This window comes from Podarcis pityusensis (genome assembly GCF_964106645.2).
Source record: "Podarcis pityusensis genome assembly, chromosome: 18".
NCBI lineage: Eukaryota > Metazoa > Chordata > Lepidosauria > Squamata > Lacertidae > Podarcis > Podarcis pityusensis.
In genome coordinates this window covers 2,305,126-2,332,516 of record NC_138043.1, presented here as the reverse complement: position 1 = coordinate 2,332,516, position 27,391 = coordinate 2,305,126, and the positions used below count along the sequence as shown (strand labels likewise).

Sequence of the window (27,391 nt, the reverse complement as noted above, 5' to 3'; positions counted from 1 at the left end):
TTTTTAATATAAAAAAGGGAGCCAGAGCAAAAAACCAAAAAGAGGACAGCTTCCTCTCAAAATCTCTCGCTTTTTAAAAAAGGTTTTCTTTTCCCACCTTTTTTAGAGAGGATTTTTGAAAAATATGGTAAAAAGAACTCCGCTACATGAGTCAAAGAAACAGCGTTTTGAACGCATTATACACATGCAACACCAGAGGGCGATGGAGAGCAAAGAATTTTTTAGATGCGATTTTCCATAGCGGTTTTTCCGCATCTTTTGTTATAACGATTTAATTACTGACTTGTTTATAGCGTGTTTCCCCCCCTGTGTTTTTAGATCTAGTCAGAGTTGGGTTTCGAAAGGCACCTTGCAGGTTTTCTGCACAGAGATCCCCAAGATATAATTAGGGGCGCTAAAAAAAAAATTAAAATACCTTAAAGACAGTATAACTTATATCATTTAGGATTCAAGGTGCGTGCTAAAATAATTGTTCTTCCTTTGCCGGGCTGCTGAAACAAGAACTGTCCTCCGTTTTTGCGACTCAAGACGTTTTTTCGGGTACCCACAGTGCCGAAGCAAAAGTCTCTTTAGGGCTGCCGTATTTTGAGAAATAAAAATCCGGACACAAAAAATTGTGGGTTTTTGGGGGGTTGTTGAGCTTCCCGGTTCGGTTTGCAAACCCCCAGACATTTTGCTGGTTTTTCAAAAAATAAAATAAAACGTTATTCCCCCTGGATGCTAATTTCGTCGCTGGAATCCTGGACATGTCCGGAAGCAACCTGGACTTTTGGCAACCCTATTTCTCTATTTCCCAACCAGCAGCAGATGGCCTGGACATCTTGCGAAATCCTCAAGTTGTCTTATACCTGTCCAGGAATAAAATATTTAAAAGTTACAAAGCTGAGAAAAAGAAGAAACTTTCCCCCTGTTTATTCAGCCTACTGGAAGCAGCCGACGGACCACTGCGGAATAATATTTTTAACCGGGCTTTGAATAAATGTGCCATTAACTGTTAAGGTTTTGAATTATTATCTTCCTTAGTAGATTGTGCAAGCCACTGTTCTGAATCCTGCTTTTTCTAGAGGGTACGGGGGGGGGGGGTTATTCTGAATTATGCTTTTTTATAGAATTGGGGAGTCCAACCCCTGCGATGCAGGAATATTTTTGTCCAGCACAGGACTCGAACCCAGACCCTGAGATTAATCGTCTCAGGTAGGACCAACTGAGCAAGGGGCTATTCTGAATTCTGCTTCTAATAGGGTAGGGGGCTATTCCGAAGTCTGCCTCTAATAGGGTAGGGGGCTTTGGGGAACTGCTAATATAAGTGACATAGCCTTTGCCCCTCTCCTTCTGCGGGGGGTGTCTTTATGTGTGTGTTTCTACTTTAGAGAGTTAACCAGGACTGTCGTTTTACGCCAGGGGTCAGCAAACTTTTTCAGCAGGGGGCCGGTCCACCGTCCCTCCGACCTTGTCGGAGGCCGGACTATATTTTGGAAAAAAACGAACCAATTCCTATGCCCCACAAATAACCCAGAGGTGCATTTTAAAGAAAAGGACACATTCTACTCTTGTAAAAACACGCTGATTCCTGGACCGTCCGCCGGCCGGATTGAGAAGGCGATTGGGCCGGATCCGGCCCCCGGGCCTTAGTTTGCCTACCATATTTTACGCCGTCAGCCGTAAAACGGAGGTAAAACAGAGGAACGAAAAGCCCCCAAAACTCACTGGTGCTGCTGCAAGTCTATTTCGGGCCACGCTCCCATGGAGATCAACTGTTCTTCCAGTTGCACGATGCGCAGGCCGATGTAACCCGAGGAAAGGAGTAGGACCACCACCCTGAAACCGAGATATCAGAATATTAAGATTTTATAAGAGCATCTCCACTCTATCTCTCTTCCAAGCTAAACATACCCAGGTCCTTCAACCGTTCCTCATCAGGCTAAGGTTTCCAGGACCTCCATCGCCTTGGTTGCTCAGTGGAGAGGAAAAAAATGAAGCCATTGTGGCTAACAGCGATTGGCAATTTTATCCTCCAGCCAATGGGACGATCGTCTTAATTTTTCTTCTAGGTAAAGGTAAAGGGACCCCCGACCGTTAGGTCCAGTCGTGGCCGACTCTGGGGTTGCGGCGCTCATCTCGCTTTATTGGCCGAGGGAGCCGGCATACAGTTTCCGGGTCGTGTGGCCAGCAGGACTAAGCCGCTTCTGGCGAACCAGAGCAGCGCACGGAAACACCGTTTACCTTCCCGCCAGAGCGGTACCTATTTATCTACTTGCACTTTGATGTGCTTTCAGACTGCTAGGTGGGCAGGAGCAGGGACCGAGCAACGGGAGCTCACCCCGTCATGGGATTCGAACCACCGACCTTCTGATCGGCAAGCCCTAGGCTCTGTGGTTTAACCCACAGCGCCACCCGCGTCCCACCAATAAGTCTTCTAGTGCAGCCAAAAGTTTAGTAGGGAAGGGGCCAAGAGGTGGATTCAACAAGCTGCATGGCTTCATGGAATCGTAGAATTGCACAGGCAGAAGGGAACCCAAAGGTCATCCATCCCAACCCGCTTTCAGTGCAGGAATCATAACGATCGCCCCCCAGAAAACTGGTCCACTCACAAGCAGAGATAGATGAGGATGACAGTGTTGAGGGGGCTGAGGTGAGCCTTCCAGCTCCGCCAGGACTTTGTGGACCTTACCCCTCCTGGAAAGAAAAAGAGGCGGTATTATATTATTATTATTATTATTATTATTATTATTATTATTATTATTGTTATTATTATTTAATTATTAAAAAGGCCTGGGAAAAGACATATGAATTTATTTATTTACTGGATTATTTATTTATTATTATTAATGCACAACAAAAAAAAGCCATACATCCAAACTGAACAAAAAAAAAAGTAGAAATAATAATAAACGCAGTAAAAACAAAACAAAACACAAAGCGTTTTAACAAAAAGGAAAGAGGTCTTTCGACTATAGACCTGACCTCCTGTCTACTCCTTAAGTCAATTACATATAACTTATTGCTGCACCACTCTGGCCAGACAGTCTGCCGGCAGGGAGGGTCTCATCCTGCGTATCAGATGGAGCCGCCCTGAACACAGAATTGACCTGCGCCTCCATGGACAGCTGTGAGTCCAAAATGACCCCCAGACTACGCACCTGGTCCTTCAGGGCCACAGTGACCCCATTCAGGACCAGGCACACCCGCCCCCCTCCTGTCCCCCCAAAACAGTCCTGTCTTGTCAGGATTCAGCCTCAATCTGTTGGCCGCCATCCATCCTCCAACCACCTCCAGACACTCACACAGGACCTTCACCGCCTTCACTGGTTCTGATTTAAAGGAGAGGTAGAGCTGGGTGTCATCTGCATACTGATATCCCACAATTGAATATCCCACAATTGAATACAATTCAATTGGTCTCTTGATGGCTGAGAGTCTCTCTCTCTCTGGCCTTTGGATTGCAATGCCCAGTTTGGCTGGCGAAAAAGAGGTTTCAGGAGAATTTGGAGAGGGCGGTTTGCAAAACGGCGAGGAAAGCCACTCACCTCTGTTTGCTGCTGCCCAGTGTGGTTCGATAGCTGCCGTCGGGGGGCTCTGGGTCTTACCTGCCCCATCTGCGAAAGAAGATGGTTAAGGCTTTTTATTAAAAATAAAATAAAATAAAAGTTGCATTTCACCCTCTCAACAACCCTGCGAGGGCAGTCAGCCTGAAAGCGAGGTATTGACTCAGTGCCGGATTTACATATAAGCTAAACAGGCTATAGCTTAGGGCCCCCCCAAAAAATTTAAAGGGATGTACATTTCCAAAATATATGATAAATAAAATAAAATAAAACCTACATCAAGCAACAGTGTTTTGTGTTGTGTAGGCTCCTAGGATGTAAGTTATGGGCTTGTATTAACTACAGTTTTGATCCACTTTTAAAATGAGGCTGCATTTTAAATTGTATTTTAACCTGTATTTTAAATTATGTTTTTATTGTAATTTTACTGGTGTTAGCCACCCTGAGCCCGGCACTGGCCGGGGATGGTGGAGTATAAATAAAATTTATTATTATTATTACAATTGCATTTGTTTATAACACTCAATTTCACATTAATAAAGCTATTTCTAATTATTAGTAGTTTGCATCATATATTTGCACCTCTTATTATTTCATGTTACAGCAGGTTTCCAGAGACTAGATGATGAGTCTTTGGAAACTGTGTTTCTAAAGAACTTTTGTCATTGCCAAATGCCAATGTGTTTGCATTATTAAGTTTGTTATGGATAAAAAAATCATTTTAAGTTAGAGCTTAATAATTATTTCCCTATGAATATGCTTCTTCTTAATTGTATTTCACTGTATACTTCTTAATTGTATTTCAATCCAACAATGACTTTGATAAAATACATATTTTGTGATGTGCCAATGGCTTTAGATACCTACTAGCTCCATAAATCACCACCCTGGATTTAAGATTAAAATGGGACGTGAATTGGAAATACATAATGGAATACGAAGGACAGAAATAGGGGGAAGAAGGGACCTTATTGATGACAAAGAGTGTCAACTTAATGGGATTAAATCTGGTGCAATTTGGGAGGATTTGTTAAAAATTCGGAAAACTAATAAAAATTATTTGGAGGGGGGAAAAATACTAAAACGGATTAAAATTACTTTCTAAGCAACAGGGCAGGTTTGTTTAAACAGTAATGCTTTCAGCAGGGCAGCAAAAAAACTACTGAGAAGGCACCTGCTTAATATCACTAGGCGGGGAGTTCCAAAGGTTAGACACTGAACTTTGTATCAAATAAACAGAAACGACCCAAATCTCACCAGGCTCTTCCGGGAGGGTTTCGTCCAGGGTGGGCGTCCGGCTGCCGTCCAACTCCTTTGGGGTCTGCGAGGGGAACGAAAATAGCGAGAAGTTGGGAACGATGGGGGGGGGGGGGAATTTGGTTGCATCCAGACACCTAGCTTAGCATTGCCTCCGCTGACCAGGGTTTTGACAGGCAGGAGTTTTTCCCAATCTTGGCAGTGCCAGATTTACGTCTAAACTAAACAAGCTATAGCTTAGGGCCACCAAAAATTTTAAAAGGGGAAAAAAACTGGATGTACATTTCCAAAATGGAAGTTTTCCCCTCCAAAAATGAAGGGGAAATGTGTGTGCGTCCTATGGGGCGAATGCACAGCGCGCCCCGAGCTTCGGTTCCCCGACCTGGTTTGGAGGCTGGCGGCGGGGAGGTGCACACTTCTCCCCGCAGCCAGCCCCACAAGCTCGGGGGACAGCGGGGAGGCGCAGCGCCGCCATCCCGCTGTTCCCCGACCTGGTTTGGGCTTCAGGCAGATATCCGCTAGGCGTGGGAGCCCGGCAGGAAGTCGCCCTGGTCTCCCAAGGCTTGCGAAGAGCTGCCTGTTCTGGGGGCTGGGGGGAAAATTTTTTTTTTCTTTATTTCCCCCCACCAAAACTAGGTGTGTCCTATGGGCTGGTGCGCCCTATGGGGCGAAAAATACAGTAAATAACCGGCCCCGACTGCTCGTCTGCTCCCTAAAGCATCACTGGTTTGCTCCTTTCTATATATAAGGTGCCTTTCTATATATTTGTTGTTGTTTAGTCGTTTAGTGGTGTCCGCCTCTTCGTGACCCCCTGGACCTGAGCACGCCAGGCCCTCCTGTCTTCCACTGCCTCCCGCAGTTTGGTCAAACTCATGCTGGTAGCTTCGAGAACACTGTCCCACCATCTCGTCCTCCGTCGTCCCCTTCTTCTTGTGCCCTCCATCTTTCCCAGCATCAGGGTCTTTTCCAGGGAGTCTTCTCTTCTCCTGAGGTGGCCAAAGTCTTGGAGCCTCAGCTTCAGGATCTGTCCTTCCAGTGAGCACTCAGGGCTGATTTCCTTCCGAATGGAGAGGTTTGATCTTCTTGCAGTCCATGGGACTCTCAAGAGTCTCCTCCAGCACCAGAATTCAAAAGCATCCATTCTTCGGCCATCAGCCTTCTTGATGGTCCAGCTCTCACTTCCATACATCACTACTGGGAAAACCATAGCTTAAACTATACGGACCTTTGTTGGCAAGGTGATGTCTCTGCTTTTTAAGATGCTGTCTAGGTTTGTCATTGCTTTTCTACCAAGAAGCAGGCGTCTCTTAATTTCGTGGCTGCTGTCACCATCTGCAGTGATCATGGAGCCCAAGAAAGTGAAATCTCTCACTGCCTCCATTTCTTCCCCTTCTGTTTGCCAGGAGGTGATGGGCCCAGTGGCCATGATCTTCATTTTTTTGATGTTGAGCTTCAAACCATATTTTGCGCTCTCCTCTTTCACCCTATTTATAGGGTGGCTAAAATATCCCTGGTTTGCTCCTTTCTATATATAGGGTGCCTACATTCTGCATGGACTGGTTATATGGCAACATGGGCAAATGGCTTGAGATACCTATCAGGTCCATAAATTACCATGTAGCATATATTATTTTATAAGCGGGTGCCCTACACCTGTAGCCTTTTGATCCTAATTATTCCTAATCCCAAAATGATGGCTGGGCACACAAAACACAGAGACGGCAACTTCTTACCAGGGAAATCTTAAGCAGCTGGTCCGAAAGGTTTTGCGCTGCGGTTGGGCTGTTGTTTTGACTGCCGTCCTATAGAGGAAGCAGAAGAGAAATAAAGAACTGGGACCATAGAAGTGGAAGGGCCCTCCAAAAGTCATCTATCCCAACCCCCCATGAGATTCATAGCTGTACCTAAGACGGACCGGATTTCCTAATTTCAGGACTGTGGATTATCTTTAATAATAATAAAAATTATTATTATTATTATTATTATTATTCAATTCCAATCCATCTATAGCAGGGGTCAGCAAACTTTTTCAGCAGGGGGCCGGTCCACTGTCCCTCAGACCTTGTGGGGGGCCGGACTATATTTTGAGGGGGGAAATGAACCAATTACTATGCCCCACAAATAACCCAGAGATGCATTTTAAATAAAAGCACACATTCTACTCATGTACAAACACCAGGCAGGTCCCACAAATAACCCAGAGATGCATTTTATATAAAAGGACACCTTCTACTCATGTAAAAACGTGCTGATTGGAACGGATTAATCCGTTTTGCATTACTTTCTATGGGAAAGCGCTGTCTTGGTTTTGGAATGCTTTGGTTTTGGAACGGATTAAGTTTGAGACCCAAGGTACCACTGTATTACAATTCCGCCCCATCTTTTCTCCAACAAAAGTTCTTGCTCCCTCCATTTTTTCCCCTGGGTAGAGGTAATGTTGGTCACAACGACTAGAAACTTAGGATTGTTTAAAAAATGAAAGATGGTATCTTCCTGAGATTTTGAATCTTGGCACCACATCAAGGTGTGTGTGTGTGTTTCCCAACAGAGAACCAAGGTACCACTCTATTATTATTATTATTATTATTATTATTATTATTATTATTAATTACCTGGAGGTGTTTGCAGATGGAGCGCAGGACCTGGTAAACGGTTTCCCGGGAGCGGAGGGACCCAAACAGGAACTGCAGAGTGGGAAGAAGGGGTAAGATAAAATAAAATAAGATTGCAGTCTTCACCCCGTGGAACAAAACAGACCCCTCAATCTCATATTTTGCTTTCTGTTCCTTTCCGACGGGGAGCCAGCCTAGCCTTCCACACAGAAATAACACCCCATAATAGATCGGAAAGCGTGCTAGAGGAAAAGCCCGGGCAAAGAGGACTAGAGCCTTGCTGGGTTTATTTTAAAAATGGGATTCTTAGGAGGCTGAAATGTTCGGAGTTTCCGTCAGGGCCAACATACAAATTCTGCAAACTGCTTTGTGAGCCTCGAATGGAGGGGAGCGTATCAATTCAATAAAGAACCGTAATTTAAATCACATTCAATGCACACTTAAAAGCATTCCCCTAGGACCTGTGCAAAGTTGGTCACCACTGGACCTAATGGTCAGGGGTCCCTTTACCTTTAAGAGAGTGGGGTCCTAAGCTAGAGATATGTTGAGCTTATACGTAAATCCGGCGGTGCTCGGCTCTCACCTTTTCTCCATCCGACGTCCGGATGCAGACGGCGTTGGGTACCAGCAAGGCTGTGTTGGCCTTTTTGAGGATGCTGATGGATGGAACTGGGATGACGACCTGTCGGTCCGGAAAAGGAGAGGAAGGAGAGAGAGAGAGAGAGAGAGAGAGAGAGAGAGAGAGAGAGAGAGAGAGATGAGGGACAGGGAAGCACAGGATATGACCTAACATACTTCATGGGGAAACGGTATCTTTATACTACAGACAGAGACCACAAGACTATGTTAACAGAGAAATCTGAGGGCTCCCTTGGACAAAAAACAAGGACACCAGCCAGGAATACCAGAGCAAAACAGCAGCCAGTAGGCTTGGTCTTTATTGAAGACTGTCGCCACAGGACTCCCACCTGCCACCAGGTGGAACAAGATGGAAGCCCCAAACAAGAGAGAACCCAAACTTTTATTAGCTACTAATCCCCATGTTACCCCCCCCCAAACTATATCACGGTTACATCATGAAAGGGGAGGTCTGGTGGCCGTGATCTGAGCATCCTGGACCCTGCCCCATGGTTCCCCTTGCCCTCCACCAAACACCCATCAAGTGGAACAAAAGAGATATTTACATTGGCCTGTTTCCCAGCCAAGTTCATCACACCCTTTTGTCTTCATCTGGGTTTGTTATTTCTGGAATGGCTACCTGTCTGGCACTCAGGTATCAGGATGCCAGGGATTATCCCTCAGGCAGAGGGGCTGCTGAGGAGCTGAGCTCACATGTCTAGATGAATTTCTGAAGTTTCCCAGTGAGCCAGTACAGAGATACATTGATCAGTGAATTCTGACATTTGGTATCGTGCAGCAAAGGCCCTTTGTATAGATAGGAAGAAACTGTGACAAAGTGTATTGTGGGGACAAATCATAAAGTCACAAAAGCGATTGTGCTGGTTTTGGTAGTGGGCTGCATGTGCGTGATATCTGCTGGAGGGGCAAACCCACTCCCAACCTATACATAAATTCCTGCAACAACTATAAGAAGAGCTTATGGCGTCCCGCAACATTATCCCAGCTAGCTTTTGTCTACGCAACAAAGGGAAGGAAGAATAAACCTCTGCAGATCCTCAACCCAGGGGCCGGATCTGGCCCAATTGCCTTCACAATCCGGCCCACGGACGGTCCGGGAATCAGCGTGTTTTTACATGAGTAGAATGTGTGCTTTTATTTAAAATGCATCTCTGGGTTATTTGTGGGGCATAGGAATTCGTTCATTTCTTTTTTCCAAAATATAGTCCGGCCCCCCACAAGGTCTGAGGGACAGTGGACCGGCCCCCGGCTAAAAAAGTTTGCTGACCCCGGCTTTAACCTCGGCCCGAGAGCCCCTACCTTTACTTCCCGGTGCACCATGCTGCAGTAGAAGCAGACGTGATTTTCGGATATATACAGGCGGCCGTGATAAGGAACCTCCCGTTGCCAGGCGCATGAAAATGCTGCGGGGGGGAAAAACCAGGAAGGAAGGGTTGGCGAAGTAGCTGCCATGATTCTAGTCCTCAGTGTGGCGAACCATCACACAGCAACCAGGGTCGGGCCCCCTGGGAGGAGCGGGTTGCATGCAAACTCCTCCTAACTTCTCTTCGTTTTTCACGAAGCACGGAGGAGCGAAATGGATGCATAATAGTGGCGGCGGCTGCACACCCTCCAAGATTTTTATCAGTGCCTAAACGATATTGAAGGGACGCGGGTGGCACTGTGGGTTAAACCACAGAGCCTAGGGCTTGCCGATCAGAAGGTCGGCGCTTCGAATCCCCGCAATGACGGGGTGAGCTCCCGTTGCTCGGTCCCTGCTCCTGCCAACCTAGCAGTTCAAAAGCACGTCAAAGTGCAAGTAGATAAATAGGTACCACTCCGGCGGGAAGGTAAATGGCGTTTCTGTGCGCTGCTCTGGTTCGCCAGAAGCGGCTTAGTCCTGCTGGCCACATGACCCGGAAGCTGAACGCTGGCTCCCTCGGCCAATAAAGCGAGATGAGCGCCGCAACCCCAGAGTCGGCCATGACTGGACCTAATGATCAGGGGTCCCTTTGCCTTTAAATGATATTGAGCGTTGGAACAACTTGGCCACAATAAGGAAATTGTGCCCATGGCATGACTATTTTCCACCTTCCCATTTCGACTCTCTGGAACCCTCTCTGCATAACCTAGCAATTCTATAATATAGAAGCGCTTTGACTCTCTCAAGATTGAATGTCTTGCCCTCGGCTGGACTTGAGGGACGATTCCAACAGATCCCACACGAAAAATGTCCCTGTGGAGATCACTTCCGAATCGGTGGCACATGCCCTTCTGGCTTGCCCTCTTGATGAAGACTTGAGGAATGAGATTATCACCCCTCTTTTATCGTCCATCCCGGGTCGCCCAGCCACTGCCCCAGTGTCCTTTCCCTTGGCAGATCAAGATGAGCAGGTGACAGCAAAGGTGGCAAGGTTTGTCGCTGGGGCAATCAGAATAAGATCCACTATTGATTCAAAGCCCGCAAATGTATTGTATATAATTGACTTTTTAGTTCTATTCTTTGTATATTGTAGTGTTGTTTTATTGCTATGGCCGATGGCTGATGCAAATAAAGATTAATTAATTAATTCAAGCACTTACTCTGCAAGAGATCTTCCTCCTCAGGGAAGTCTTTGAACACCCTTCGGAAGTTGAGAGCGTGTTTCACCAGCTGTGGAAAGGGGAGAGAGAGAGAGACAGGTTATCTGTTTAGCCCTGATCCGGGTCAGCTGAGATTCCTGCAGTTCAGGATTCTACGATTCTACAATACTTATTAAGGACCGGAAACTTCTGACGGACTTTTAGCGTGAAAGAGAAAACGAACTCGTAACAGATGGATTTGAAGATTGGGGTGGGGGGAATTACTGGCTTATAGAAAACAGAACAGATGGATGTTAATATGTGAATACTATATTTAACAGACTGAGAACCAAAAGTCTTTTTGTCGTTCATTTTCTCTTTTTTCTTCCCTCCCTTCTTCCCTAACTATGGCAGGGACATGGCCTTTTTGGTGGTGGCTCCCTGGTTGTGGAACGCTCCCCACCCGTCTCAATCGCTATGAACTTTCAGGTTTTGAAGGGGGAAGGAATGGGTTTCTGTGCAGTCAGTCTGAAACAGGCCCCAAAATCCGCATTTTTCCTCCTCCAAGGGAGCATTTCTAAAATGCATTAACTTGAGCTCTTGAGCCAATGTATAAACAGAAAGACGGCTGTATAAACAAGTGCTCAAAGCCCTCTCCTTTATCAGTCTGTGACGGCAATGGATGGCCTTGCCAGTTCCGAGTGGAGCAGGGATGGCACGTCTGGGTCTTATCTTACTTCCTGACCACAATGACACACAGACCTTGTCAGCCCCCCGGGAACGGCTCCAGGAGTACTCTTAAAGTTGGTGACCTTCTTACCCCAAGATAAGGAATACAGGAACAGGAACACCCTTTTATGGTTAAGAGTACAAGAGCAGGAACATCTGTGATGTCAACTTACGTGTATAAGCTGACGTGGTTGGATTCCTGGGGAAGGGGGGAGAGGGTGCCTGGAGGATATATATATACTGCATGAAATCTCTCATTTCTTTGGGCTTGCTGTGAACTGACCACGCAAGTGCCTTCTGCTATCCAGAGAGCAGAATAAACTCTTTCTCTGAATCAACCTCAGTGTCATTTGACTCCTTCCTCCCTGTTCTGGGAGCAACGCTCACCGTGCCATCGGTAAAGTCTAATAAGGCTACAGTTTGAAATGGTAGGTGTGTCAGCCGCTCTGCGGAATCAGGGCAGGATAGAAAGTCTATTATTCATCCCTGCACTGCAAGGGGGTTGGATTGCATGACCACTGGGGGGCCCTTCCAACTCTACGATTATACGAACTAGTTAATAATTACAAATCAGAGCAGTCGGAAAAGGCTCTCTCTGCCGGCCAAGCTTACATTGGAGTCCAAATTCCTGTGCTGAGCAGAGGCCAAAGTTTCTTTCTCGGCTTCTTTGGAGTAAGACGGATCGTAGGTCTTGGATCTAAAAGGAACGGGAGAAACAGAGATGCTCTTAAATAAGAGAAAAAGATTGTCGAAAATGTATAAATTACTGTTGGCACACTAAGGATGAGGGGGTCAAAGGGGTGATGTTACAATGGGCTAAAGATTTTGGAGTTAATATTCAGTTAGAATCCTGGGAAACGTTATGGAAGGATTACCGTAATTTTATTGCATGCAATGCACTTGAAGAAAATGTTATGAAAATGATGTGCAGATGGTATTCAACACCAGCTAAACTTGCTAAAAGGTTACTAGACATCCCCGTTTCCCGGGGACAGTCCCCGGATTTATAAATCAGTCCCCTGTCAAAATCCATCAGACCCGAAGTTGATTAAAAATTATAGACCGATTTCTCTGTTGAATATAGACTATAATTTTTTTACTGGGGTCTTAACAAATAAGATGAAAATCATTTTTAAAAAGAATTATAAGGAAAGACCAAAAAAATATAATCCAGAACCAATGGAAATGTTTAAATGATTATTTATGTAGACAAAGGGATGAAGGGAGGGCGTTCCACAGGGAGGGCACCACCACCGAGAAGGCCCACTGTCTAGTTCCCTGTAACCTCACTTCTCGCAGGGAGGGAACCGCCAGAAGGCCCTTGGGAGATGGACCCTGGTGTCCGGGGTGGACGATGGGGGTGGAGACGCTCCTTCAGGTCTACTGGGCCATTTAGGGTTTTCAAGGTCAGCACCAACACTTTGAATTGTGCTTGGAAACGTCCTGGGAGCCAATGCAGATCTCTCAGGACCCGTGTTATGTGGTCTCCACTCCCAGTCACCAGTCTAGCTGCCGCATTCTGGATTAATTGCAGTTTCCGGGTCACCTTCAAAGGCAGCCCCCCATAGAGCGCATTGCAGTAGTCCAAGCGGGAGATAACCAGAGCATGCACCACTCTGGCCAGACAGTCTGCGGGCAGGGAGGGTCTCATCCTGCATCCCAGATGGAGCTGCCCTGGACACAGAACTGACCTGCGCCTCCATGAACAGCGGTGAGTCCAAAATGACCCCCAGGCTGCGCACCTGGTCCTTCAGGGGCGCAGTTACCCCATTCAGGACCAGGGAGTCCCCCACACCCGCCCGCCTCCTGTCCCCCCAAAACAGTCCTTCTGTCTTGTCAGGATTCAACCTCAATCTGTTAGCCGCCATCCATCCTCCAACCGCCTCCAGACACTCACACAGGACCTTCACTGGTTCTGATTTAAAGGAGAGGTAGAGCTGGGTGTCATCTGCCCTAAAGTAGGTCAAACACACAAGCGATTCGGAGCCTCTCTTTTTGCCAAAACTCACCGCGAAAGGGGCGGGTTGTGTCCATTCCTGGCTGCCTCACCAACCGTCTCCTCCAAACTCTGGGACTTTTTTTGCTCCGACATCCTTCGCTTGCTTTTCCTTGGCTTTCCGGAGACTTCCGACAGGCAGCTGGGAAGGAGCGAGAAATTCCCTGATTAATTATGTTGCTTCACAAGTCCCCAACCCTAGCCTTGGGCCGACACTTCCTCCTCAGACACCGTCACCCTCGCGGCTGATCCACCCATCCTTGCTCCTGCGCCCATTTCACAGACGGGCACAAGAGAGGCAGAGATTTAAGCAAGGAGGAAGGCGGCGAAAGAGGCCCTTGGCTAGACTTGAACCATTTTGGATAAGTTCAGAACGGCATGCCTTCAACGAGTCTCTGAAATGCAGACAAGGAATTTTATTTTTATTGCGATTGCAGGAGGATAAATTTCCCCGTTCCTGCTCACCTCACTGCTGTGCTTTGCCGTGCAAAGCGATCCCTCTCTAGCCTGTCATCAGTCAGAATTTAATGAGATTATTTCCCTCCCCTTCCCTATAATTAGCCGCGTGCCGATGAAAACAGCCCCGCCCCGATACAAAACCCGAGATTGCGATCGCTGTATGTAACGTCTCAGGGGATGAGGGAGTGGGTGGCATTTCAGTTCAATTTTCGGCCTGCCGTAAAGGACTCTACCTAATCCTGAGGATGATCCATAGAGCCTCCTTATCCAGGAGCAGTTTAGCACTAAATACTGCTTGCTGCGGGCAGCGGTTTACACAACAACGCAGGAAGACGGAAGAAGTTGCTTTTGGTATTTCGCAGAAATATCCGGCTGGACGCCGGTTCGCTTTTAGTCCGATAAGTGTCCGCGACTGACGATTAAAGGTAAAGGGACCCCTGACCGTTAGGTCTAGTCGTGGCCGACTCTGGGGTTGCGGCGCTCATCTCGCTTTATTGGCCGAGGGAGCCGGCGTACAGCTTCCAGGTCATGTGGCCAGCAGGACTAAGCCGCTTCTGGCAAACCAGAGCAGCGCACGGAAATGCCGTTTACCTTCCCACCGGAGTGGTACCTATTTATTTACTTGCACTGGTGTGCTTTCAAACTGCTAGGTTGGCAGGAGCAGGGACCGAGCAACGGGAGCTCACCCCGTCGTTGCGGGGATTCGAAGCGCCGACCTTCTGATCGGCAAGTCCTAGGCTCTGTGGTTTAACCCACAGCGGCAAACCAAGGCAGTAGAACAGGGCTCAGCAAACTTTTTCAGCAGGGGGCCAGTCCACTGTTCCTCAGACATTGTGGGGGGCCGGACTACATTTTGAAAAATGTAAATATAGCGGTACCTCTGGTTATGTACTTAATTCATTCTGGAGGTCCGTTCTTAACCTGAAATTGTTCTTAACCTGAAGCACCACTTTAGCTAATGGGGCCTCTTGCTGCCACCACTGCACAGTTTCTGTTCTCATCCTGAAGCAAAGTTCTTAACCCGAGGTACTATTTCTGGGTTAGCGGAGTCTGTAACCTGAAGCGTATGTAACCCGAGGTGCCCCGTGACGCGTCTGTCACGATGCCCATAGCACGGCCCAGACCTGCCGTCCGGGTTTACCTCAGCCCGCAGGTGGCCCGGCTTCGGATTGGCTGCAGGAGCTTTCGGCAGCCGATCTGAAACTGTGCCAGCGCCGCGGAAGTCCTTCAAGGAAACGCCACACCGGTTTAGCTCAGCACGGGGACCGGATTGATGAGCCTGGTGGGGCCGCATCCGGCTCCCGGGCCGTAGTTTGCCGACCCCTGCGGTGGAACCTCCATGCGCAGGAGCAACCTACCTGAAAACATCAGCCGATCAAGCGGCGAGAGAGGGATGTCCGGGAACTTTGGCTCTGCGGCTCGGAGGCAGACCCAAGACCCATAACCTTTTGCATCAATATTGCAGCTTATTTCCTCAGCATTTCACGTTTTCGTTTTCATTTAGGGAATTTATTTTATTTTATTTTTAGGGGGGTGGGTCAGGAGTTCTACACCCAGCGAGAGAAGGGTGAAATAACACGTGAGGTTATTTCTTTATAATCGAAATTCTATCCATAATATAACGATTTACGCCAGGGAGACTTCCGGGCTGGGAGCTGCGATCTGGGATCCATGCTTCGGAGTTGCTATGCAAAACAGGATACACAGAAAAGGAAAATAACCAGTCCGGCTGGCTGTTGGCATTCCTGGGATTTTCCCAACCGGCCGCCAGGGGAAAAGTCACCGGCGTGGAAAATCAGAGCTGCCGCAAAACACCAGAATTTACCCCTCGGCCAAATCCCAGTTTTCCTTTTCAAAAGCCAATCGTTTGCTTTTTATTGCTTCCCTCCAAAGAGCTCCAGGCTGGGCTCAGGGGTTCTTCCTCCCCGCAACCTCATTTTATAGAATCAGAATTGCAGAAAGGGACCCCGCTCCCTGGGAGGGTCATCTAGCCCAACCCGCAAACCTCCAAGGCAGAAATTGCAGCAACAAGCTTTCGAAAAATTACTGGCCGATTGGTACTCACCAATCAAGCTTCCAGCAGAGCCAATGCTAGCCCCCTGCCGCCGCCCCGCTTCTAATCGCCTCCGTCCTTAAATAGGACTAGAAACTTGGGCTGCATTCGCCGCACTCCTTGTCCTTCGGCATTCCTAGCCAGGGGGCTGCAGGGATCGGGGATCGGCAGGGACGATCTCCAAAAGTAAAGAGGTCTAGAAACTTAGGCTGCGGTTTTATACACGCCCATTGGACCAGATGGCCTCTGGGCAGACACGTGTTGGACTGTGTATTGTATACTTGGAGGGATTCCAGGGCTCTTCCCTTTCCAGACTGATGCTTCCGTGATGCTAGTCCTAGCCTGAGACGCCAATCTTTCGCAAGATCCAAAATCCCACGTGCGCCCATAAATACCGTATTTTTCGCTCTATAAGGCGCACCAGACCACAAGACGCACCTAGTTTTTGGAGGAGGAAAACAAGAAAAAAGATATTCTGAATCTCAGAAGCCAGAACAGCAAGAGGGATCACTGCACAGCGAAAGAAGCAATCCCTCTTGCTGTTCTGGCTTCTGGGATAGCTGCGCAGCCTGCATTCGCTCCATAAGACACACACACATTTCCCCTTTTTAGGAGGGGAAACGTGAGTCTTATAGAGCAAAAAATACGGTAGCCAAGATATATGCACGCCTTCCCACAAGCCACAAAAGATGGGTCTATTAACAACAACAACAACAATTTATTCTTTATACCCTGCCCATCTGGCCGGGTTTCCCCAGCCACTCTGGGTGGCTTCCAGCAAAATATTAAAATACAATACAGTGGTACCTCGGGTTACAGACGCTTCAGGTTACAGACTCTGCTAACCCAGAAATATTACCTCGGGTTAAGAGCTTTGCTTCAGGATGAGAACAGAAAACGTGTGGCGGCAGCAGCAGGAGGCCCCATTAGGTAAACTGGTGCTTCAGGTTAAGAACAGTTTCAGGTTAAGAATGGACCTCCAGAACGAATTAAGTACGTAACCAGAGGTACCACTGTATTTATGTTCTTAACCCAAGGTACCACTGTAATTCATTAAATATGAAAAGCTTCCCTAAACAGGGCTGCCTTCAGATGTCTTCTAAGAGCCAGATAGTTGCTTATTTCCTTGACATCTGATGGGAGGGCGTTCCACTGGGCGGGTGCCATCACCAAGAAGGCCCTCTGCCTGGTTTCCTGCAACCTCACTTCTTGCAGGAAGGGAAGTGCCAGAAGGCCCCCAGGAGATGGACCCAGGTGTTCGGGGTGGATACACTCCTTCAGGTCTACTGGGCCGTTTAGGGCTTTCAAGGTCAGCACCAACACTTTGAATTGTGGTCAGAATCGTCCTGGGAGCCAATGTCGGTCTTTCGGGACCGGTGTTATGTGGTCTCCGCTCCCAGTCCCCAGTCTGGCTGCCACATTCTGGATTAATTGCAGTTTCTGGGTCACCTTCCAAGGCAGCCCCACGGAGAGCACATGGCAGTAGTCCAAGCGGGAGATAACCAGAGCATGTACCACTCTGGCCAGACAGTCTGCAGGCAGGGAGGGTCTCATCCTGCGTACCAGATGGAGCTGCCCTGGACACAGAACTGATCTGCGCCTCCATGGACAGCTGTAAGTCCAAAATGACCCCCAGGCTGCACACCTGGTCCTTCGGGGGCACAGTGAGCCCAGTCAAGGCCACACCTGCCCGCCCCCTGTCCCCCCAAAACAGCACTTCTGTCTTGTCAGGATTCAACCTCAATCTCTGCAGATAGTGCTTGCTCCAATCTGCCCCGATATCACATGGGACAAGCATCCATCTATGCCCCACCATCCTGTCTCCAACAGAGGACATCCACAGACTTCTTTGTTGTTGTTGTTTAGTTGTTTAGTCGTGTCCGCCTCTTCGTGACCCCCTGGACCAGAGCACGCCAGGCCCTCCTGTCTCCCACTGCCTCCCGCAGTTTGGTCAAACTCATGCTGGTAGCTTCGAGAACACTGTCCCACCATCTCGTCCTCCGTCGTCCCCTTCTCCTTGTGCCCTCCATCTTTCCCAACATCAGGGTCTTTTCCAGGGAGTCTTCTCTTCTCCTGAGGTGGCCAAAGTCTTGCAGCCTCAGCTTCAGGATCTGTCCTTCCAGTGAGCACTTGGGGCTGATTTCCTTCAGAATGGAGAGGTTTGATCTTCTTGCAGTCCATGGGACGCTCATGAGTCTCCTCCAGCACCAGAATTCAAAAGCATCCATTCTCCGGCAATCAGCCTTCTTGATGGTCCAGCTCTCACTTCCATACATCACTACTGGGCCACAGACTTCTAGGAACCCGCATTGCTGGGGGGTTGGACTAGATGACTCCGACTCACAATCTTATGGTTCTAACCCCCAGTGGGGGGTCACTTCTTTCCCCAAGTGCCTGCCTGTTCAGTGGTAGACTGCCCTGAACTAGGAAGCTCTACTTTTAGCAGTAGAGAAAGGATTTTGTCCGTAAAAGGAGCAGCCGAGGGGGTGTCCCTCCCGGGCTCCGAACTCGCTGCCGCCTCTAACCATTGGTCCTGCTGGTTGCTGGGAGACGGGGCCTATTCTTATTATTGATTCAGTTCAAGGCGGCTCACAAACAAGAACATGCGCAGAGCATGCGCACCCGGCGCAAGCGTCCCGAAAGAATTGGGAGTGGAATCACTGGTGGGCTGGGAATCCCCCGTGCTGAGAGCCTGGCCAGGACGCCTGGGTCCCTTCTGGGATGCTGGGAGGGGTTTTGCGTCCATTGGAAGCGGGAGGTCTCTGGCAGAGCGCCAGGACACCAGGGTTCTTCTTGAGAGAAGATGCCAGGTTTATTTTTAGAGGGTTTGGAAATAGGAAAGGCGGAGGTGGGTGTGGGAGAGAGAGAGAGAAAGGAAGGGAGGGAGGGAGGGAGGGAGGGGAAAAGAGTGAAAGAAAGAAAGAAAGAAAGAAAGAAAGAAAGAAAGAAAGAGGGAGAGGGGGAAAGAGAGAGAGGGGAAGGAAGGAAGGAAGGGAGAGAAAAAGAGCGAAAGGAAGGAAGGAAGGGAGGAAGGGAGGGAGGGAGGGGAAAAGAGCAGAAAGAAAGAAAGAAAGAAAGAAAGAAAGAAAGAAAGAAAGAGGGAGAAGGGGAGGGGGAGAGAGAGAGAGAGAGAGAGAGAGAGAGAGAGAGAGAGAGAGAGAGAAAGGAAGGAAAGGAGGGAGGGAGGGAGGGATAGAAAAAGAGCGAAAGAAAGAAAAAGAAAGAGAAAGAAAAGAAAGAGGGAGGGGAGGAGAGAGAGAGAGAGGAAGGAAGGAAGGAAGGAAGGAAGGAAGGAAGGAAGGAAGGAAGGAAGGAAGGAAAGAAAAGAGCGAAAGAAAGAGGGAGAGGGGGAGAAAGAAAAAGAAAGAAAGAAAGAAAGAAAGAAAGAGGGAGAGGGGGAGAGAGGGAGAGAAGGAAGGAAGGGAGGGAGGGAGGGAGGAAGGAAGGAAGGAAGGGAGGGAGGGGCTTGTCCCTAAACCCGGACGCCTGGGTTCTCCTCTCCCTAAAGGAGGTTACTACCTGATGTCGGTCAAGGAGAGGCTATCAGGTCCCGGGGCGACTCCGAGCTTGACCATCGCGGAGGCTCCGCAGATCCGATGCCCGGCTCCTGGGCGGGGAGAAGGGAGGCGCGCGGACGCGAGGGAAGACCTTGAACCTTTCCCTCCGCCTCCCCGCGATGACTCCCGAAGCGAAGGGTGACGGCGGGCCACCTTGGACTCCTCCTCCTCCTCTCACCTTCCTGCCCAGCAGCCGGGATGAGCCGGCAGAGGTTCTGAGTCACCCGAGAGAAGCGGAGCGACTCCGAATTCACCCGTGAGAAGCGGAGCGACTCCGGATTAAGCGCCGAAGCGTCTGAAACGGGTTCTTCCCCCATCCCTGGTCTAACAAATAGACCGCAGGCATGTCCAACAGGTAGATCGTGATCTGGTAGATCTACCAGGAAGTCACTAGACGTCTGCGGTGAAGCTGAACAACTGTGGCTCCCCTAAAAAACCCCTCAACCTTTTACCTCCTCCCTGAAAAAACTCAACAGGTTTGACCTGAACCCCCCAAAAGGGGGTAGATCACTGACAGTTTTTAACTCCGCGAGTAGATCGCAGTCTCTTGGCAGTTGGCCACCCCTGAAATAGAGGCAGTCCCAGGAAGGGATGTCCTTTCTGAACTCCCATCTTTCATACCCTCCAACGTTTCTCCCCTGAAAATAGGGACGCCCTATTCCATCCCCTCCAACATTTCTCTGATGAAAATAGGGACGTCCTATTCCATCCCCTCCAACGTTTCTCCTTGGAAAATAGGGACGTCCTATTCCCTCCCCTCCAACGTTTCTCCCCTGAAAATAGGGATGTCCTATTCCATCCCCTCCAACGTTTCTCCTGTGAAAATAGGGACGTCCTATTCCATCCCCTCCAACGTTTCTCCTTGGAAAATAGGGACGTCCTATTCCATCCCCTCCAACGTTTCTCCCCTGAAAATAGGGACGTCCTATTCCATCCCCTCCAACGTTTCTACCCTGAAAATAGGGACATCTTATTCCATCCCCTCCAATGTTTCTCCCGCGAAAATAGGGACGTCCTATTCCCTCCCCTCCACCGTTTCTCTGATGAAAATAGGGACATCCTATTCCATCCCCTCCAACGTTTCTCCTGTGAAAATAGGGACGTCCTATTCCATCCCCTCCAACGTTTCTCCTTGGAAAATAGGGACGTCCTATTCCATCCCCTCCAACGTTTCTCCTGTGAAAATAGGGACGTCCTATTCCATCCCCTCCAACATTTCTCTGATGAAAATAGGGACGTCCTATTCCATCCCCTCCAACGTTTCTACCCTGAAAATAGGGACATCTTATTCCATCCCCTCCAATGTTTCTCCCGCGAAAATAGGGACGTCCTATTCCCTCCCCTCCACCGTTTCTCTGATGAAAATAGGGACATCCTATTCCATCCCCTCCAACGTTTCTCCTGTGAAAATAGGGACGTCCTATTCCATCCCCTCCAACGTTTCTCCCCTGAAAATAGGGACGTCCTATTCCATCCCCTCCAACGTTTCTCCTGTGAAAATAGGGACGTCCTATTCCATCCCCTCCAACATTTCTCTGATGAAAATAGGGACGTCCTATTCCATCCCCTCCAACATTTCTCCTTGGAAAATAGGGACGTCCTATTCCATCCCCTCCAACGTTTCTCCCCTGAAAATAGGGATGTCCTATTCCATCCCCTCCAACATTTCTCCTGTGAAAATAGGGACGTCCTATTCCATCCCCTCCAACGTTTCTCCCGTGAAAATAGGGACGTCCTATTCCATCCCCTCCAACATTTCTCTGATGAAAATAGGGACGTCCTATTCCATCCCCTCCAACGTTTCTCCTTGGAAAATAGGGACGTCCTATTCCATCCCCTCCAACGTTTCTCCCATGAAAATAGGGACGTCTTATTCCATCCCCTCCAATGTTTCTCCTGTGAAAATAGGGACGTCCTATTCCCTCCCCTCCACCGTTTCTCCTGTGAAAATAGGGACGTCCTATTCCCTCCCCTCCACCGTTTCTCCTGTGAAAATAGGGACGTCCTATTCCCTCCCCTCCACCGTTTCTCCTGTGAAAATAGGGACGTCCTATTCCCTCCCCTCCACCGTTTCTCCCCTGAAAATAGGGACGTCTTATTCCATCCCCTCCAATGTTTCTCCCGTGAAAATAGGGACGTCTTATTCCATCCCCTCCAATGTTTCTCCTGTGAAAATAGGGACGTCCTATTCCCTCCCCTCCACCGTTTCTCCCCTGAAAATAGGGACTTCCTATTCCACCCCCTCCAACGTTTCTCCCCTGATTTCCAACGGGGGTGGAATCATATTGATTGCAAGTGTCCCCTTCCCCAAAAGAGCCCAGCCACTTACAGCTTACTCGGCCGCCCCAAGATGACATCTTCAGCAGCTTTGAGGTGGTCCATTTCTTACGCAGAAGAGCCGTCTTCCTCTTCCTCGCCTTCCTCTCCAGTCTTCTGCCCTCTGAACCTCCCCTCAGCTGCTTTTATCTGCAGGGAGGGTGGGAAAAGTCTGAAGTCCAACGCCGTCCAGGATTCCACCTGCTGTCAGCAAGACCAGGAAGCTGTCGAATCCAAGGCGATTCGGAGCGCAAACATGACTTCTCCTCGGGCAGCCCAAGTTGCCTGGAGACAGACATTCTTCAAACGGTTGCCGCGGCAACGGCATAGGGACTCCCTTTGGTGTGAAGGGAGGTTGCCGGCGCCTCCCCCACGGCCACTCATGTTGCCTATGCTCTGTGGTACCCAAAGATGCTCTCCAGCTCCCCAAAAGTTGTCCGTCTTCCCAGTCCATCTTCTGCTTGCAGCAGAGATAAAGGTAAACCTAGACAGCATCTTAAAAAGCAGAGACCTCACCTTGCCAACAAAGGTCCGTATAGTTCAAGCTATGGTTTTCCCAGGAGTGATGTATGGAAGTGAGAGCTGGACCATCAAGAAGGCTGATTGCCAAAGAATGGATGCTTTTGAATTCTGGTGCTGGAGGAGACTCTTGAGAGTCGCACGGACTGCAAGAAGATCAAACCTCTCCATTCGGAAGGAAATCAGCCCTGAGTGCTCACTAGAAGGTCAGATTCTGAAGCTGAGGCTCCAAGACTTTGACCACCTCATGAGAAGAGAAGACTCCCTGGAAAAGACCCTGATGTTGGGAAAGATGGAGGGCACAAGGAGAAGGGGACGACAGAGGATGAGATGGTTGGACAGTGTTCTCGAAGCGACCAGCATGAGTTTGACCAAACTGCAGGAGGCAGTGGAAGACGGGAGTGCCTGCCGTGCTCTGGTCCAGGGGATCACGAATAGGTGGATACGACTAAACGACTAAACAACAACAAAGGGACCCCTGACCATTAGGTCCATTTGTGGCCGACTCTGGGGTTGCGGCGCTCATCTCGCTTTATTGGCCAAGGGAGCCGGTGTACAGCTTCTGGGTCATGTGGCCAGCAGGACTAAGCCGCTTCTAGTGAACCAGAGCAGCGCACGGAAACACCATTTACCTTCCCTCTGGAGCGGTACCTATTTATCTACTTGCACTTTGACGTGCTTTCGAACTGCTAGGTTGGCAGGAGCAGGGATTGAGCAACGGGAGCTCACCCCGTCGCAGGGATTTGAACCGCCAACCTTCTGATCGGCAAGTCCTAGGCTCTGTGGTTTAACCCACAGCGCCACCCGTAGGAACGTAGAACAATGGTGTGCAAGCCCTTATATAGACTTTTTGAAATTGCCCACCCTGTAGCCCAAGACCACCCCAAAGAGCTTCACAGAAGGAGGCGGTCTACAACAGAAATCCTGTCTGCCAGGATACTTGATAATGGTCACCGATTGCATTACCTGGGCTGTTCTTTTGTGAAGGTAAATACTTTAATTCCTGATTCCAGGTTACAGGCTCACCTGCTTTTTCTATTTCCTTAACTACCTCTTGAGCTCTCTCCAACAAACATTGTCTTTGGAACATCTTCCAGCAAACTGTTTGCCCAGGCTCAATAGATCTTTTTCACCTCCTGTTCTCCAGGTCATATAATCCGTTGTTAAGAAGCATGTCAGAGTAACCGAACCATAAATTCTAACACTTCTAGCTTTGATTACGCGAAGCGGCTTTTGTCCCACAAAGCCCAGCAGAGCTGCCGTTGTTCTCTTGAACAAACAGGATTATTAGATTAGATTATTAGAGTTGGAAAGGGTCCCAAGGGTCATCTACTCCAACCCCCTGCAATGCGGTGGATTTAAGGTCTCAAATATACAAATTAAATGTTCATAAATTTACAAGGCAAACACATACTTAAGTAGGTGAACCACGTGTCTGAAACAGTGCAGAAAAACAATCCTGAAACAAATTTTGACTCTCCCAAATTGACCTCAAATGTTTCTCTGCAAGGAGGAAGGAAATGGGAAAACCTCTCAATTGTCTTTTGCTTAGCTTTCTTTAGGGCATTTTCTCCCTATTTCCACAGGAGAAACGTTGGAGGGGATGGAATAGGACGTCCCTAATTTCAGGGGAGAAACGTTGGAGGGGATGGAATAGGACGTCCCTAATTTCAGGGGAGAAACGTTGGAGGGGATGGAATAGGACGTCCCTAATTTCAGGGGAGAAACGTTGGAGGGGATGGAATAGGACGTTCCTATTTTCATCGCAGAAATGTTGGGCGGTATGCAATGCATCTTGATTACCTTCAGCCCAGAGGACAAGCTACCCACGTCCCTCTCAAGACATTATCAGAGCGTTCAGCTCCTGTTTCCACCAAGACTCTCTTTTCCCCACTGTTGGTTCCTGCAAGGGTTTAATTATTGTCTAGCATCGCAAGAGTCCTTCACCTCGAAAGCACCTCCGTTGCCTCATCAGACAGGTGAGCTCAGCCATAAAAGAAAAAGAAGAAATAGGAGAACGCCCCTGAAATAAACGTTGTATAACTGGCAGATGGCACACACGGGGCTTTTGAATCTGACCTAATTCCTAGCAACAAGGGACGCGGGTGGCGCTGTGGGTTAAACCACAGAGCCTAGGACTTGCTGATCAGAAGGTCGGCGGTTTGAATCCCCATGACGGGGTGAGCTCCCGTTGCTCGGTCCCTGCTCCTGCCAACCTAGCAGTTCGAAAGCACAAAGTGCAAGTAGATAAATAGGTACCACTCTGGAGGGAAGGTAAACAGCGTTTCCGTGCGCTGCTCTGGTTCGCCAGAAGCGGCTTAGTCCTGCTGGCCACATGACCCGGAAGCTGGACGCCGGCTCCCTCGGCCAGTAAAGCGAGATGAGCGCCGCAACCCCAGAGTCGGCCATGACTGGACCTAACGGTCAGGGGTCCCTTTACCTTTACCTAATTCATAGCAACAGGGGCCTGGTTCCTTTGGGGGACTGGGGCACAGCCCCCACAACCTCAGATGACACCAAATTAAACACTTGGCATGTGAGCACTGTTGTCTTTGTCCATGGGGTTTTATTGGCAGGGATACTGGAGTGGCTTGCCGGTTCCTGCTCCAGGTGGATCACGTTTGGTCAAAACTCTCCACTATGACCTGTCCATCTTGGGTGGCCCTGCACGGCATAGCTCATAGCTTCTCTGAGTTATTCAAGCCCCTTTGCCACGGCAAGGCAGTGATCCATGAAGAATGGATGCTTTTGAATTCTGGTGCTGGAGGAGACTCTTGAGAGTCCCATGGACTGCAAGAAGATAAACCTCTCCATTCGGAAGGAAATCAGCCCTGAGTGCTCACTGGAAGGACAGATCCTGAAGCTGAGGCTCCAAGACTTTGGCCACCTCATGAGAAGAGAAGACTCCCTGGAAAAGACCCTGATGTTGGGAAAGATGGAGGGTGCAAGGAGAAGGGGAGGACGAGATGGTGGGACAGTATTCTCGAAGCTGCCAGCATGAGTTTGACCAAACTGCGGGAGGCAGTGGAAGACAGGAGGGCCTGGCGTCCTCTGGTCCAGGGGGTCGCGAAGAGGCGGACACAATGAAATGACTAAACAAAAAAAAAATGTGAGCACTTAGAAAAGGACTTTGCTAAGACCCAGCATGGGTTCCTCAAAAATAAGTCATGCCGGATGAATTTACAGCGGTGACATGGTTCTCCAAAACCAAAGCGTTCCAAAACCGAGGCGCGCTTTCCCATAGAAAGGAATGCAAAACGGATTAATCCATGGGTAGGCAAACTAAGGCCTGGGGGCCGGATCCGGCCTAATCGCCTTCTCAATCCGGCCCGCGGATGGTCCGGGAATCAGCGCGTTTTTACATGAGTAGAATGTGTGCTTTTATTTCAAATGCATCTTTGGCTTATTTGTAGGGCCTGCCTGGTGTTTTTACACAAGTAGAATGTGTACTTTTATTTAAAATGCATCTCTGGGTTATTTGTGGGGCCTGCCTGGTGTTTTTACACGAGTAGAATGTGTACTTTTATTTAAAATGCATCTCTGGGTTATTTGTGGGGCATAGAAATTCATTTATTTATTTTTTCAAAATATAGTCCGGCCCCCCACAAGGTCTGAGGGACAGTGGACCGGCCCCCTTTTGAAAACGTTTGCTGACCCCTGGTGTAACTGAACCACTCAGTTAAACCCGCTAATAAACGATCCCTAGCGTGAGATTAATCAGGGATCTTAGCAGCTCCACTTTTACTGCCAAGCTGATATTTTTTAAAAAAGAGCACTTCTTCCGCATTCCACTGTCTTGCCAGCCAACAATTTCTTTTGCTAGTTTCCTGTTCAGACAGGTTGGAACTTGCTCCCATTTCAGAGCAGAGCACCCGATCTCGTGAAACGAAACACACACACATTGTGCAAGCTTCGTGATCGAGGCTGCCCTGTAAGGAGCTGGCAAGGGGGATCAGGAATAAGTAAATTCCAACACCTAGAAACAGGATCTTGCCAACAAAGGTCCGTATAGTTAAAGCCATGGTTTTCCCAGTAGTGATGTATGGAAGTGAAAGCTGGGCCATAAAGAAGGCTGATCGCCGGAGAATGGATGCTTTTGAATTCTGGTGCTGGAGGAGACTTTTGAGAGTCCCATGGACTGCAAGAAGATCAAACCTCTCCATTCGGAAGGAAATCAGCCCTGAGTGCTCACTGGAAGGACAGATCCTGAAGCTGAGGCTCCAAGACTTTGGCCACCTCATGAGAAGAGAAGACTCCCTGGAAAAGACCCTGATGTTGGGGAAGATGGAGGGCACAAGGAGAAGGGGACGACGGAGGACGAGATGGTGGGACAGTGTTCTCGAAGCTACGAAGATGAGTTTGACCAAACTGCGGGAGGCAGTGGAAGACAGGAGTGCCTGGCATGCTCTGGTCCAGGGCGTCACGAAGAGCCGGACACGACTAAACAACAAAGAAACAGGATAGCAGTTGGGAAAAGGGAAAAGTTCATTTTGCAATTCCTTTAGATAAAAGAGGAACAGAGACTTCTGTATTTCCGGGCTGGTGTGTTTGTGCATGTTCTGCAATGAAACTCTGGACTCGGCTATGCAGCCGCAAAGGAAAGGTTTCAAGTCTGCTGCAAAGTGCATTATACAAATGCAACACTAGATGGCGATAGTGAGCTACGGAAAATTGAATCTATTTTTCAAAACGTTTTTTTCAAAAAGCATTTTCACGACTTTTAAAATATGTGTCTAGATTCCACCACTGGCACAATGAATCGGTGCCTTAAATGATGGACTGATACAATCACATGTCCTTTTGCTTTTGGCTACAACTGAGCTATACATTCAAACTGGGGTCATAGCACTTAAAACAGGCTTGGCTGCCCCAAAGAATCATGGGAGTTGTAGTTTGTTAAGGGTGCTGAGTGTCATTAGGAAAAACCTATACAATGGTGCCTTTGTTCTCAAACTTGATCCATTCCGAAATTCTGTTCCAAAACCAAAGCGTTCCAAAACCAGGGTGCGCTTTCCCATAGAAAGTAATGCAAAACGGATTAATCCGTTCCAGACTTTTAAATTAAACAACCCCTAAAACAGCAATTTAACATGAATTTTACTATCTAACGAGAGCCATAAAATGAAAGCAATAATCAATGTACTGCACTATAAAATAAACAAGACAGT

The 27,391-nt window shown here is 48.6% G+C and overlaps 1 protein-coding gene across 3 annotated transcripts; it reads right to left on the bottom strand.

Moving 5' to 3' along the window:
* LOC308467413 (GRAM domain-containing protein 2A-like) lies at positions 1-22,222 on the bottom strand. 3 transcript variants are annotated; one of them, XM_080989137.1, is made up of 13 exons: positions 21,718-22,222; positions 13,333-13,461; positions 11,936-12,020; positions 10,616-10,685; positions 9,353-9,456; positions 7,998-8,096; positions 7,415-7,486; positions 6,536-6,604; positions 4,803-4,866; positions 3,528-3,596; positions 2,592-2,676; positions 1,708-1,818; positions 1-848 (listed from the first exon to the last, which is right to left on the bottom strand). In XM_080989137.1, the coding sequence occupies exons 1-13, from the start codon at positions 21,768-21,770 to the stop codon at positions 833-835; spliced, it is 1,026 nt and encodes a 341-aa protein (XP_080845263.1). In that variant the 5' UTR covers positions 21,771-22,222; the 3' UTR covers positions 1-832. The 3 variants fall into 3 exon arrangements, with proteins under 3 accessions (XP_080845263.1, XP_080845262.1, XP_080845264.1); XM_080989136.1 differs by lacking the exon at positions 21,718-22,222 and adding an exon at positions 19,351-20,066; XM_080989138.1 differs by lacking the exon at positions 21,718-22,222 and adding an exon at positions 13,785-14,300.
* Between the last annotated feature and the right edge of the window lie 5,169 nt (positions 22,223-27,391).